Source organism: Cebus imitator, unplaced genomic scaffold (assembly GCF_001604975.1).
Source record: "Cebus imitator isolate Cc_AM_T3 unplaced genomic scaffold, Cebus_imitator-1.0 Scaffold414, whole genome shotgun sequence".
Taxonomy (NCBI): domain Eukaryota; kingdom Metazoa; phylum Chordata; class Mammalia; order Primates; family Cebidae; genus Cebus; species Cebus imitator.
In genome coordinates, this window is record NW_016107729.1 from 961,253 (window position 1) to 976,109 (window position 14,857).

The 14,857-nt window shown below is 32.9% G+C and overlaps 1 protein-coding gene across 3 annotated transcripts in view; it reads left to right on the forward strand.

Moving 5' to 3' along the window:
• LOC108289751 (RAB3A interacting protein) overlaps positions 1 to 14,857 on the forward strand; it is a 66,189-nt gene that overhangs the window by 42,825 nt on the left and 8,507 nt on the right. For all 3 annotated transcript variants that reach the window (XM_017509287.2, XM_017509288.2, XM_017509286.2), the window contains 4 exons: positions 9,479 to 9,556; positions 10,180 to 10,383; positions 13,361 to 13,489; positions 14,738 to 14,850. In XM_017509287.2, the coding sequence (XP_017364776.1) occupies positions 9,479 to 9,556; positions 10,180 to 10,383; positions 13,361 to 13,489; positions 14,738 to 14,850 (524 nt within the window). The remainder of the gene's footprint in view (positions 1 to 9,478; positions 9,557 to 10,179; positions 10,384 to 13,360; positions 13,490 to 14,737; positions 14,851 to 14,857) is intronic.

Consider the following 14,857-nt stretch of genomic DNA (forward strand, 5'->3'; position numbering starts at 1 on the left):
ATTGATGTGTTACTAGAATGGCTAATGCCATTATCACTTAACAATATATATATATTTTTTTCTTAAAGATTTATTCTTAAAACTTTTATTATAATAAACGTGAAATTCCATCACCTTTTATTATTCATTCATAATCTATTTCAGTCTCAGGTATGTATACTTACATAGTTGTAATTTAATATTTGTGTTTTTTTTAAATAACATTTTCAATGTTACTACACCATCACTAATTGTAATGATAGTCATCATCTACCAGATGCCTGTTCCACAACTTTTATCATTACAAGTAACATTGCACTGAATGTCTTTCGACATGTAGGACCTTTCGTGCCTTCTCTGCTTCATACCTCTTTGCCTTCTTTTCTGTCTTTTTGGGGTCATTTTCTTTCATGAACATTTTAAAACTAATTTGTTTATTTCCTTAGCTAGCTAGTCATCAGATATGAGAGGAAAATGAATTTAAGGATAGGAAGAATGGAAAGTTAAAGAGATAGAATTTTTGTGACTTGTTATGTTTCTGTATATAGAGGGTTATACAGAAACATAAGATTTTTCTTCCAATATTGTCCAACTGGAAGAAAATTTTGTAGTGATATATGGATACTAGGTAAGAAAGCAAATATATTAAGCTATTTATGTTAATTTTGATTTCCTGACTACTTGCATTTAATTTTAGCCCTGCTTAGTTTTACCCATCTCTACATGTATATATGTTCAGTTACATGAAATAGAAGGAGAAAAAACAAAAGGAAACTTCTACCTGTTAGTAGCAGGATGTGAAGGGCCAGAAATGCAGTTTGTGCAGTTAGTGAAAATGCATATCTAAAAAAATACAGTTTGAAGTCTCTAACCTTTTCTAACCCAGCGGTGGCCATTGGATTAGTGTTGACACTGGCTACTTTCTGGAAAACAGAGTACATTGATTAAAGATGATTTTGGTAATGAAGAAAATTGTATTTGAACCAGTTATGAATTGTGAAAAAGGTGCTAAAAGTTTTTCTTTGGTCTTAATTGTGCTTTGATGATCTGTTTACTATTGTCTTATGAAAAGATACTTCTTTTTTGCACTTTATATGTGTGTGTGTGTGTATGTGTGCATAACTTTTTTAATAATTGAAGATTATTCTGAGTAAACTGAATATGCACACTTTTGGTAAGCCTGACATGCATATTCGAATTAGGAGTTTTTTATCCTAATCTTTATAATTACACTTTGTATGTAATAATGTTGAGTTTTAAAAGTATCAAATACTTAACAAACCTCAAAAGTTATGTTTTTCTTCTAACACCTCCAATTTTCAGATAATATAAAATTAAATCAGTTGAAAGAATACTTTACAAAGCAGTCTATATCTCACATGGAGAATAAAGTCTTAAGATGTTGATGTTTTATAAGTCGGTTTAGTAAGTGTTTATGATAAGTCTAGTTCTCTCCCAGCAATAAATACTATGATGCATAGAGGGCAGATTATTATCATTTTATCTGAGAAGAAAAGTGAGGCATAGAGAGGCTAATGAGCATTGCAGGTAATCATATTCATGATTCTTGCTTTACCTACTGTGAAAATCGTAAGTGGCATTTCTATTTGTCTCAAACCACAGAAAAGAAGTCGTCACTGAGGCCTCTTATTTCTTCATTTCATGCTCAAATGATCAGTTAAGTCTTTTGATGCTACCTCTAGGACAAAGAACAAATCACCTTCTAAGCCGCCATCATTTATTAGCTAAATCAATAGATACCAAACTTTCTGATCCTTTACTTGATCAGTACAAGAAAAATTTGAGCATGTACCTCCATTATGATGAAGGTACCTAATATTTATTGAGAGATCCCTATGTGGTAGGCGCATATAGGCGGTGTTCTATATGAACATATATACGTATTTATAAATTATACACACTTGGTAATGGACATACTAATGTGTTAACATATAAATACAAGTTTTAAAAGATAAGACAATGCTTAAAATTTGTATTCTGGTACAAAAATACCTTATTCTCATTAAAACATTAGTTATACATACACATTTTATTTATGCTAAGTGACAGGGATGTGATTGAATATGTTACTTTATTTTAGAAAATCTTATTTTAACAGTTTATAATCCAGATGAAGGTCTGGTCTGAGTTCCATTCAAAATTAAATATAATGCTGTTTATAACTCACACATCTATTGTTCTAATAGAAGAAGGACATCTTTCCCTATTTTAAATTGTTATACTTAAATTTTCAGTCCCATTACCAGTTATGTGAAGGTTTTTCAAGAAAAATCCTCTAGCAAATTTCTGTCTTCTCTAATACTAACAAATTATTTCTACAAATTAATCAGATGATGTTACGTTTAAACAGTATTTTTGAGAAAGAGAAAACCTTCATCTGAATCACTGCTAACCAGATAGGAAAAAAATTTGTTTTCAAAGTTTGTAAGAATGTATACATAGATGTAAGGATCTACAGCCTGCAGGGTAAAATTAGCTTATCTTTACTTTTGCACAGCCTGTGAACTATTAGTGATTTTTACAGTTTTAAATGGTTGTGGGGGGAAAAAAAAAGATTTTGTGACATGAAAATTTTACGAAAAATTTAATATTATATAAATTGGAGAACAAATGTAGAAGAATAACTATAATCACAGAAATTTGTTAATGGAGATACAACACAGAAGTAAAATCTGACATTACGTAAAAGTGTGTGTGGGGAATCAAAGTGTAGAGTATCTGCATGTGATTGAAATTAAGTTGTTCTCAGCTTAAAAGAGATTCCTACAACTTTAAAATGTTTAATGTGAACCCATACTAACCACAAAAAAAGTTAGAGTAGATATACAAAAGACGAAGAGAAAAGAAACTACACTACCACAAAAGATCATCAAGCCACAAGAAATAAATTAACAAAATGGTAAGAACAGTCCTTACTTTTCATTAATTATTTAAATGTAAATGGACTTAAAAGAAATAGGGTGGCTGAATGGATTTTTAAAAAGCCAACTGACTTGGCATGGTGACTTATACTTTGAATCTTAGTACTTTGGGAGGCCAAGGAACGAAGATTGCTTGATGTCAGGAGCATCCAGGAGTTTGAGACCAGCCTGGGCAAATAGTGAGGCCCTGTGTCTAAAAAAATTAAAAATAAAAATTAGCTGGACATGGTGGTGCATACTTGTAGTCCTAGCTACTTAGGAGACTGAGACGGGAGGGTGTTTGAGCTTGCAGTGACCTATAATTGCACCAGTACACTTCATCCTGGGCAATAGAGTGAGATCCTGTTTCTTCCTTGTTGTTTTAAAAAGCCAACTGTATGTTGTCTGCGAGAGAGACACTTTGGATTCAAGGATACATACAGACTGAAAGTGAAGGAGTGGAGAAATATTTCCATGTAAATGATAGAAGACAGCAGGGGTAGCTATACTTATATCAGCCAGAATATACTATAAGTCAAAATAGTCACAAGAGACAAAAAGGTCATTATATGATGACAAAATAGTTCAACAGAAAAGTATAAAAGTTATAAAGACAGTCTTGCATCACTTACGGTGGGAATATGTTCTGAAAAATATATTGTTTGGTAATTTTGTCATCATGAGATTTCATCATTATGCAAATATCATAGCGTGTACTTAAACCTAGATGTGGTAAAAGCTAGATTGCATAGCCTACTATACACCTTCGCTATATGGTATTGCTTATTGCTTCTGGGCTACAAACCTGTACAACATGTTACTATACTGAATACTGTAGGTAGTTGTGACATGATGGTAAATATTTATGTATCTAAACATAGAAAAGCTAAAGTAAAAATAAATATGGTATTATAATTTTATAGAACCACTGTAATATATGCAGTCCATTGTTCACTGAAATGTTACATGGTGCATGACTGTATGTATGTACCCAACATCAAAGCACCTAAATGTATAAAACAAACTGAAAAGTCTGAAGGGAGATATAGCAAGACATTAATAGTAGGTGACTTCAATAGGTACTTCCAGTCTCTCTAATGAATAGATTATTCAGGCAGAAAATTAATAAGGAAACAGAACTGCATAGCAATATAGACCAAATGGACCTAACAGATACGTATAGAACTTTTAACACAATAGCAAATGAATACGCATTCTTCTCAGGTGCACATGAAACATTCTCCATTATAGTTCATGTTAGGTCACAAAGCAGGCCTTAAATTTGAGAGAATCAGAATTATTCTCAGAATCTTTTTTTCCATTCACAGTGGAATCCAATTAGGAATTAATAATAGAAAACAGGAAAACTCAAATATATGGAAATTAAATAATTATTTTTTTGAACAACCTTTGGATCAAATAAAAAATGAAAAGGTAACTTGAAAAATTTCTTGAGACGGATGAAGCTGAAAGCACGATTTAACAAAACTTATGAGATACAGAAAAAGCGGTAGTAAGAGGGATAAATGGCTGCATTAAAAAAGAAGAACAATCTCAAACAACCTAACTTTATACCTCAAGGAATCAGAAGGAGAGCAAACTAAATTCAAACTTAGCAGAGAGAAGGGAATAACAAAGAGTAGAAATGAATAGAGAATAGGAAAATAACAGAAAATATTAAGAAAACCAGAAGTTTGTTTTTTGAAAAAATAAAAACGCTTAGTAGGCAAACCAAGAAAAGAAAGGACTCAAATAAATCGGAAATGAAAGAGGAGATGTTACAATGGATGCTTTAGAAATAAAAAGGATTATAAGTGACTTTTATGAACCACATGCCAATCAATTGGATAATCTAGAAGGAATAAATTCCTAGACCATTTTCTGGAATTTGATTCCAGAAAATGGAATCAAGAAGTAGAAACAAAAAAGCCTAAGACTAGATGGTTTCACAGGTAAATTCTACCAAACATTCAAAGAAGAATCAGTGCCAATTCTTTTTACACTTAAAAATTTGAAGAGGAAACACTTCAAAACTCATTTTATGAGGCCAATATCACTCTGATACCAAAGCCAGTAAATGTACCACAAGGAAAAATCTATAGGCCAGTATTCCCAATGAACATAGATGTAGAATCCCTCAATAAAATACTAGAAAATCAAATTCAATAACATATTAAAAGGGCTATACATTATGACCAAATGATATTTGTCCCTGGGATGCAGGGATATATCAACATAGGAAAATCAATCAATGTGATAAACCACAGCAATAGAATGATATGATATACTTTATCATCTTGAAAGAAGCAGAAAAAGGATTTGACAAAATTCTGCATTCATTTATGGTAAAAACTCTCAACAAAATAGATGTAGGAACTTAAAAGACAATAAAGGCCATATATGAAAAGTCCATAGCCAACGTCATAATCAATGGGGGAAATTGAAAGCTTTTCCTCTAAGATCTGTTATAAGACAAGGATGCCCTCTCTTCACCATTTCTGTATAGCACGATATTGGAATGTTAGCACAATTGGACACGAAAAAAAAAAGGCAACCAAATTGGAAAGGAAGAAATAAAACAGTATCTGTGTGCATATGACATGATCACAAATGTAGAAAATTCTAAAGATAAAATTCAACAACAAAAAAAGTTAGAACTAATAAATGAATTTGATAGGGTTGCAGGATATGAACATTAATGGTGTTTCTTTACACAGGCAACCAGTTATCTGAAAAGGAATTTTAGAAAACAAATCTCATTATTTCAGTGTCAAAAAGAATAAAATACTCAAGAATAAACTTAACCGAAGAGGCAAAAATACTTGTATAATGAAAATCATAATATAGTTCATGAAGACACAGGTGGAAAGAGCTTTGTGTTCTTTGGTTGGAAGAATTAATACTGTTAAAATGTCTGTTCTACCCAAGTGATGTACAAATACAGTGCAATCCCTATCAAAATCCAATGGCATTTTTTTACTGAAGTAGAAAATTCATATGGAACCACAAAAGACGTTAATAGCCAAAGTAATCTTTTTTTTTTCTTCTGAGATGGAGTCACGCTCTGTTGCCTAGGCTGGAGCGCAGTGGCGTGATCTCAGCTCACTGCAATATCTGTCTCCCAGGTTCTAGTGATTCTTCTGCCTCAGCCTCCTGAGTAGCTGGGATTACAGGTGCGCACCACCACACCAAGCTAATTTTTGTATTTTTAGTACAAACAGGGTTTTACCATGTTGGCCCGGAGGCCAGAGTGATCCAGCCTCCCAAAGTGCTGGTATAACAGGCATGAGCCACCATGCCCAGACTAATCTCGAGCAAGAAAAATAAAGCTGGATGCATCACACTTCCCAATTTCAAAATACATGACAAAGTTACAGAAATCAAAACAGTATGACAATGATACAAAAACAGACAAGTGGAGCAATAGAAGAGAATAGAGAGCCCAGAAATAACACATTTATAGTTAGCTGATCCTCAACAAAGATGCCAAGGACACCCACTGGGGTGTAGATAGTCTTTTCAATAAATGCTGCTGAGAAAATTGGATATCCACATGCAAATGAATGAAATTAGACCCTGATCTCACACCATAAAGAATAATGAATTCAAATTGGATTAAAGACTTATATGTAAGGCCTGAAACTGTAAAACTCAGAAGAAACAGGGAAAAATCTTCTTGACATTGGTCTGGACAGTGATTTTTTGAATGGAACACCAAAAGCAGAGGCAACAAAAGCAAAGTGGAGAAGTGGGAGTGCATCAAATTAAAAAGCATCTGCCCAGCAAAAAACAGTCAACAAAATGAAAAAGCAGCATACTGAATGAGAGAAGTTATTTGCAAACCATGTATTTGATAAGGAGTTAATATCTAAAATATATAAGGAATGCAGTAGCAAAAAAACAACCCAATTAAAAGATGGACTAGGGACCTAAATAGACATTTCTCCTAAGAAGACCTACAAATGGCTAACTGGTATATGATGAAGTACCCAACGTCACTAATCATCAGATAAATGCCAATCACACCCCAATGAGATAGCACCTTGCACTTGTTAGAATGGCTGTTATTAAAAGACAAAAGATAGCAAATGTTGGCAAGTCTGTGGAGAAAAGGAACCCTTGTACACTATTGGCACTATTGGTGGGGATGCAAATTGGTACAGCCATTATGGAAAACAGTATGGAAGTTTCTCCTCAAAAAATTAAAGCTACTGTATGATCCATCAATTCCACTTCCAGGTATATATATCCAAAAGAAAATCCCTATCTTGATGAGTTATATGTTCTTCCGTGTTCATTTGAGCATTATTCATAGTAGCAAAGTTATGGAAACAATTTAAATGTTTATTGATGAATGGATAAAAAAATGTGGGGTATGTGTGTGTATGTGAATACTACTCAGTCTTAAAAGAAAATGGAAATTCTGCCTTTTGCAACAACATGAGTGAACCTGGAGGACATTTTGCTAAGTGAAATAAGCAGGACACAGAAAGACAAATGCTACATTATCTCACTTATATGTGAAATCTAAAATAGCCGAGCTCATAGAAGCACAGAGGAGATTGGTGGTTGTCAGGGTCGGGAAGTGGGTGAATTGGGAGATTTTGGTCAGTGGTACAAGGTATCAGTTATGCAGGATAGATAAATTCTGAAGACTCAGTATACAGCATAATGACTATTTTGTATGTTACAAATTTGGTAAAAAGGTAGATCTTGTGTGCTCACCACCTCCCCTCCAAAAAAATGTAACTGAGAGGTGCTGGATAAGCTAAAAGAAAAAGAAAATGTATGTATATTTCAGTGTTAATAAATATTTATTAAAACAGCCACATTAATTTGTGTATTATCTGTGGCTGCTTTCACATTGCAACAGCAGAACTGAGGAGTTGCAACTCAGATTGTATATGTATACATATTGTTTGGCTCTTTACAGAAAAAGTTTGCTGACTCCTGGTATAGGTGATACTTATATTATTTTCAGCTTTGGAAGGACAGTGTGATGGAAAAAGTTTCAAACTTTTTTTGAATCTACCTTTTGATTTTTTGTCAATTTTTTAAAAATTCTGTACAAATTCTGCATGTTATCTTTTTAGATATCGATCCTGTCCCAGTCTAGTGCTCATCTTTCCTTTTGGGGCTCCAGTTACGTGTATGTTATACCTTTTCACTGTAATCCTTATGTCTCTAGTGGAAAAGTCACCTAAAATTTCACATCACTTCTAAGTTTACTTTGCTATTTTGTTCTCAAGTACCTTCAAGCGCATTTTAAAAACAAACAAAAAACTTATCTAGCTTTTCTAACTGTTCTTCGTTAGAGGTTTGGTCCAAATTGCATAATTCACTATTAATGAAAACAAGGTCCGTTTCCAAAAACTTAATAACTGTTCTCTCCATAGTATGATTTACCTTTGCATTTATAGCTAAAATATTGCTTATCTTGAAGAGTCAGATTACAGTACTGTAAAAGCAAATGAGCAAATGGGAAACAGTCAAACTCTGAGGTAAAGAACTTCCACCCTTCTATTCTACAACTGTGCATTTTGACAGACCTAATGAGGGTGCCATTGTCAAACTATTATTAAATATCTTTGAAGCTCATTTCCTTCTTTCCTCTGATAAACTGTAAATTAAAGTTCTAAAGCATAAGTTCTTAAATCCCAGGGCACTAGCTCAAGCGCCATATGTAGGCTTCCAGTCCATTCTTAATCCCTTATAGGGATTATTCTATACAGGAGTATAATCTTTTAAAAATAAAAAGATAATTTCTCTTCCTTCCTCAAAAAAACTGTAAGGCTTCATATTGCATTTAGAATAAAACTTGTAATTATTATCCTGATATTTTATTTTATTAATGCATATAATCAGAATGTAAGCTCCTTAAGAGCAGGGACTTTGTTTTTTTCCCAGAATGTAATCAGTATCTGGAGCAGTATCTCACAAGGAGGTGACATGATTAAATGTTTCATGAGTAAACATTATATGAATAAAGGGGAATTGAATACCTAGAGTTCCATACTTGTGGAACTAGAAGATTAAAACTCTATTAAAGGGTAAACTCTGATTTGCCTTTTTAGGTTGCTCTGCACAAAATTGTCAGTATAATTTTGTGAATGTTTTTATTGGAAGCCCTAAGGCTTCTTAGCTGTCATTACTGTAAACTGCAACATTATTGGTGTGTTAATGTTTTTACTTATCCCTTCTGTATGTCTTTGCTGTGACTAATAAGAACATATATATTGATGACATTATAAAAATGTGACCGCAAAGGAGTTGGCTTTGACATGTTGGTCATTGTTTGCCTTCATCACATTCACAGTCTTTATACAAGCATTAATCAGGATGATTGATCTCAACTTGGCTGCCTCAGTGGTAATAGGTCCTAAAAGAAGGCACCTATTCCTGATGTCTCATCGTTTATCTCTCTGTTTTCAACTGCTGCTTCCATAGTTGACATTGAATACTTATTTTCAGGGTAACCTTTGGTAGTATATTCTTGCTTCAATCATAAACACTTGGCAAAAGCTTTTTGAAAACAAATGCTACTTTGTTTCCAAAATTTGAGATGTTAACTTTTTCAGGAAGCTCATAAAATGGTGAGAGAAGCAAATATCAAGCAGGCAACAGCAGAAAAACAGCTAAAAGAAGCACAAGGAAAAGTAAGTTTTTGCTGCTCTTAATAGTATAAAATAATTAGTGATAACTATTTTAAAGCTACCTTAACATCTGTTGGCTTTTGTTCTGATCATAAAGTAGTGCTTGTTTTCAATTTGGAAACTGCAGAATAATAGAAGAAAATAGCTACTATGTAGATATAATTAATAGTGAACATTTGGTGTCCATTTATGTGATAACCAAATGATTAAAGCCTTGTAAATCAGATGAATTATCCAAAGGATTATAGAATCACATTTTAAAGTTAATACTTGCTTTAAAATTCACTGAGAAAAGTCACCTAAATGTTACTAGATTTTACTATTTTAGGAGTGAACTTCTACAGCTAATCATAAGCTATTATATTTTGAAAATTTTGAAAATTCACATAAATGTTAGATATTTTGATAATTTTTATAAATTCATTTGACATTGTGAATTAATAGATGAATCCAAACCATATGGAAACATCAAAAAGCTTGATTTTACTTTCTCTTTATTACTCCACAGGAAATAGAAATTAAAGTTACTTTTCATCTCTGAAAGTGTTTTGACCAGATTGCTAATATTTAGCTGCATCTGTTATAAAACATATTTAATATATGTGACTATGTTGATTTTTTTCAAGATTGATGTACTTCAAGCTGAAGTAGCTGCATTGAAGACACTTGTATTGTCCAGTTCTCCAACCTCACCTACGCAGGAGCCTCTGCCAGGTGGAAAGACACCTTTTAAAAAGGGGCATACAAGAAATAAAAGCACAAGCAGTGCTATGAGTGGCAGTCATCAGGACCTCAGTGTGATACAGCCAATTGTAAAAGACTGCAAAGAGGTAACTCGTCAAGGACTGTCCCCTCTGACTCTGTTGATACTTGTTAATTCTCATCACTGAGGTGTCAGTTATCATTTTGGCCAGCAAAATTTTTAGTACAAAATATGCAGTATTAAGATGGGGGAGGCTTTATCTAGAGCTGGCTGCTTTCAGGGATTCTTCAGTTCCATTCTCTACCTGACTGACCTTGGAGTACCTGCTGGAAACTTGGTAAGTTTCTTAATTTCGATATTTGATTAAGGGAGGAAACTGTTATGTGTTGTCTAGAGAATAGTGGGTAGCTTTCGTGATCTAACTAGTCAAAATTTATTGCTAGAGTGCTCTTACAAAATATGAACATAAGAAATATGTGAAAATAAGATGATTTTCTTAAAGATCAGTGCATTTTTATTTAAATTCAGAGAGAAGAAGGAATTTTATATCAGTAAGGGAGTCCTAGAGTTAATTCAGATAATTAAGCAACAAAAAATAGAAATAATGGTAGCCTTACAACTCTGTAATGCTGAGGACATTTTGCTAAGTGAAATTTCAAGTTAGAGTAGAACAATTAGTGTTATTTCTGATCCCAAATTAGGGTTCACAGTTCAACCAGTCTCAATTATTCAGACACTTACAACTATGTAAGGCTACTGTTGTTATGTATCCATAATAACTAAAAATTTTTAAAAGAAATAATGGTAGTGTCATTATTTTAAAAGATGTGTTATAAAGATAACTGAAATAATATATAAATATTTAGAGCTGTTTAGAATAAAAATTGTTTTTAATCATTGCATACTATGAGAATGCATTTCTAAGAGGATTTATCAATAATTTATGAAGCTCTCCCATTTCTTCTTAGAAGCCATCTTTTACATTGTTGTTTCAAGTCCATCATTAATCTTGAAGAAATGTGTGTGCTTGTTAAATTTTTGTATGGAAACCAGGAGTTTATTAAATGGAATAACCAATGTTAACCTGTTGTAATTGAATTGCATTTTGACGAATTATTAATAAAAAACATGCTGGTAAGAGATAAGTTCAATACTTGGTTAAATCTGAATGTAACCTAATCCAAAATTTACACTGGTTTCTGTGAAATATTTAAGGAACTTTTTTTGTCCTGACTTTAATTTGAATTCTTTGGAATTTAGATAGCCTTTTTAATTGCCTGGTACAACTTGTATTTTTGCTGTTTCTCACTCAGTATGTATAAGTAATTATGTACTTCCCCCCATTTACACTAACAAAATTAGAATGTCTTCTCATGGAACATTGTAAAGGTTCATTTTTAAGTTTTTGAAATCTTTTAAAATGTGTGTAGGCAGCATATAACTTCAAAATAATAACCTTTGCTTTCCAGGTATGAGTTATATTCTGATGTTTCATAAAAAGCTTGTCAAAAAGTCTTACTAGACAAAGGAGTTACATAAATTTGACCTGTGTTAAGTCTTATAAAAATATGTAACAATCTGGAAGAAAATGATGCATGTCTATGTTTTTGTAGAAAATACGGTGGGACACTCAGTCATGACAGAAGCAGCAGTTTGTCTTCTGTAACATTTAAAATACACATGCACACTTGCAGACGTAGATGCCAAGTGCAAGGCTTTGGGATCAAGCCACTTAGATTTGAATTTGGACTTTACTTCTTTCTTGCTATGCAATCTTGGGCAAGTTACAGATGGGGATCGTAATATCTGTCTTGCACAGTTGTGAGGATTAAATGTTTGTAAAGTGCTTACAGTAGTTTCTGGCACAAAGTCAGCTCTTAATAAATGGTTTAAATTACTGCCTTTGAACTAGAATCTTTCCTTAGAGTACCATTTACCTGCTTTGGGGTTTATGTCCATTTTCTCAGTAACTTTAGAAAGAAAATGCATTTGAAAATGTAAGTATTGCTTATATGCTAATATTATTTATTTTTTTGCTTTTAGCTTTGATTCGAGGAATTTATGAATTGGGCTAAAAAAAATTCTCATGGAAATTGCCCTTATACACCCTAAAAGGAAGTCTGTAGGAAAGCTTGGTTACCCTCAGCTCTTTGTTAGATTCTTGTAGACTACTTGCACATCTGATTAAGCTATACTAAAGGCAGGCTGTAGCTGTAGTGAGTGCATCATTTATGGTGTGTCCAGTGCTTCTGGACAAGAGTGGCTTAGAGCTATAGGATGAAGGAGACTGCTCTAGTTTGGGTGGCTGATGTCAGTGGAACTTTGTATTCCAGCAGATGGTATCGAGCTGCACTTAGGGAATCTGAGAATCTGTAAGGAAGAATACTCGGAAAATTTATTACAGAGGTGGAAAAGAGAGGGACAGCTGGAAGAGTAAATAGGAAGGCAGGTGCCAGCAGTGGATTATTACTGATGCCTAAGATGGTAGTTGCTGGCTGCCAAAAATATGTCAAAAATATCTAAATAAATGTTATATTTTAAGGTAGTCAGTTTAGGAGGCTTTATGTGTTCTTTTTTAATCCTATTGCTTCTGCAATAAACGTTTTGACAGTTCTTTTGGGAATGCCTTCAAGTTATAGTAGAACAATTGGTATAATTTTTGATCCCAAACTAGGTTTCACAGTTCAGCCAGTCTCAGTTTATTCAGACACTTCAATTAATTAGGTTCCAGATTACTTTTTTATTATTTTTAGAAAAGACTTGTCTTCATTTATTATATTCTGAATAGAGTGCCACTTGTGTCTTAAGAGGAACTCCAGCTTTTTTGTGTGGGGATGGGAGAAGGGGCTCAGGGTGAGGATAGTGTTAGCATTATTGAACATGGTAGTGGATGATAATGGAAAAAGGCTAATTGACTATTTGGGAGTCATTTTTTAAAAGGAAAACTGCTACCAGGTATTATAACTAATCAAGAGTGGTTCAATTTATTATTTTAAATGAAGAGCATTTTTTCAGTGATGTTTAAATTAGTTTTGGTTTTGTAAAGTGGTTATGTTTGTACTTTTTAAAAAGTGTTTTGTGTTTTCCTTTGGTTTGTTTGATAGGCTGACTTATCCTTGTATAATGAGTTCCGATCGTGGAAGGATGAGCCCACAATGGACAGGACGTGTCCTTTTTTAGACAAAATCTACCAGGAAGATATCTTTCCATGTTTAACATTCTCAAAAAGCGAGGTAACTTTTTTTTCATGTTAGGAATACATTATAGTTGTTTCTATCTTTTTTAAACTAACTCATGTTACATATTAATATCTCTTACATAAATAAGTTATTATAAAATGTCATGTTTTACTATTTTTGCCATTCCATATTAGAATCATGATAATTTCTTGGCATTCAGTTACTGAACATCCTTATATAAGCAGAGGCTCATTCACGCTCACATGTACTGCGTTGGAGTCAGGTATTAACTAGATATAGGGGATAGGGCTTATTTCTTGATTTGCTATCTAAGGTTCAGTGTAAGGAAAGTTCTCTACACACTCTGTTAAAGGCATCTGTTGTGTCTATCTGTACATGATTAAAAAATCCTATTTTTTTAACTTTAAAACAGGAAAAATAATGTCTTTGCCAGTGCCACAGGATTGTTAAAAGGATAAAATGAAATAGATTAAGTAGATACAAAAAACTTAGAAAAATAAGGCAGTATAAAAATTTTAAGCTATAATTTTAATTTGTTCTTACATGTGAAAGGTTTGTTTACAAATATCCTGTCAATTAAAGTATAAGAAATTTAATCCTAAGAGTCTTATGTTAAGCCTTTCAAGGATTTAATTGTAATGTTACTTATCAGAAGTTAAGATGAACATTTTTGATATGTGACTTTTGATATGAATATGTGTTGTTCATTGTAGCTCTGTATGTGGTTTCAGGTAGGCCATTCAGTATTAGTAACCTTGACAGACTACAGAAGTTTGCCTGTTTCAAATCTGTTATCAATTCCTGCCATCTTCATCTGGGCATTTAATGTTTGATAATTCAGCTAATTTTTTGTAGACTCACTCTTGTGCACGTAAATACAAATTCAGAAAATATATAGCTAATTAATATATATTAGTGTGTTATAAATGACCAGTGTTTAAAAATATTGTATACATTTAGCAGAATAAAGCTTTAGGATATCAATTTTGAAGTGGCATTAACAGTAGATATTAATTGTGGGTAAGAAGTGAACAGAGACTGGAATTAATGCCTTTAATCCTCATCCAGATAATGAGGAAAGTTATTTTACCATAAGTGAATTGCCTTTCATAACAGTGTTTGGATTATAAAATAAACCAAAATTGTGTGATTTTTTTTTTTTTTCATTTGCTAAAGCCAAGCTAGTGGAATTTGGGAGAAGAATTTATAAAATTAGTTTACTGTAGAATACAATTTTGATGTTTTTCTGCCAGTGTAATATCTAATATATATTTTTTTAAGTTGGCTTCGGCTGTTCTGGAGGCTGTGGAAAACAATACTCTAAGCATTGAACCAGTGGGATTACAACCTATCCGGTTTGTGAAAGCTTCTGCAGTTGAATGTGGTGGACCGAAGTAGGTT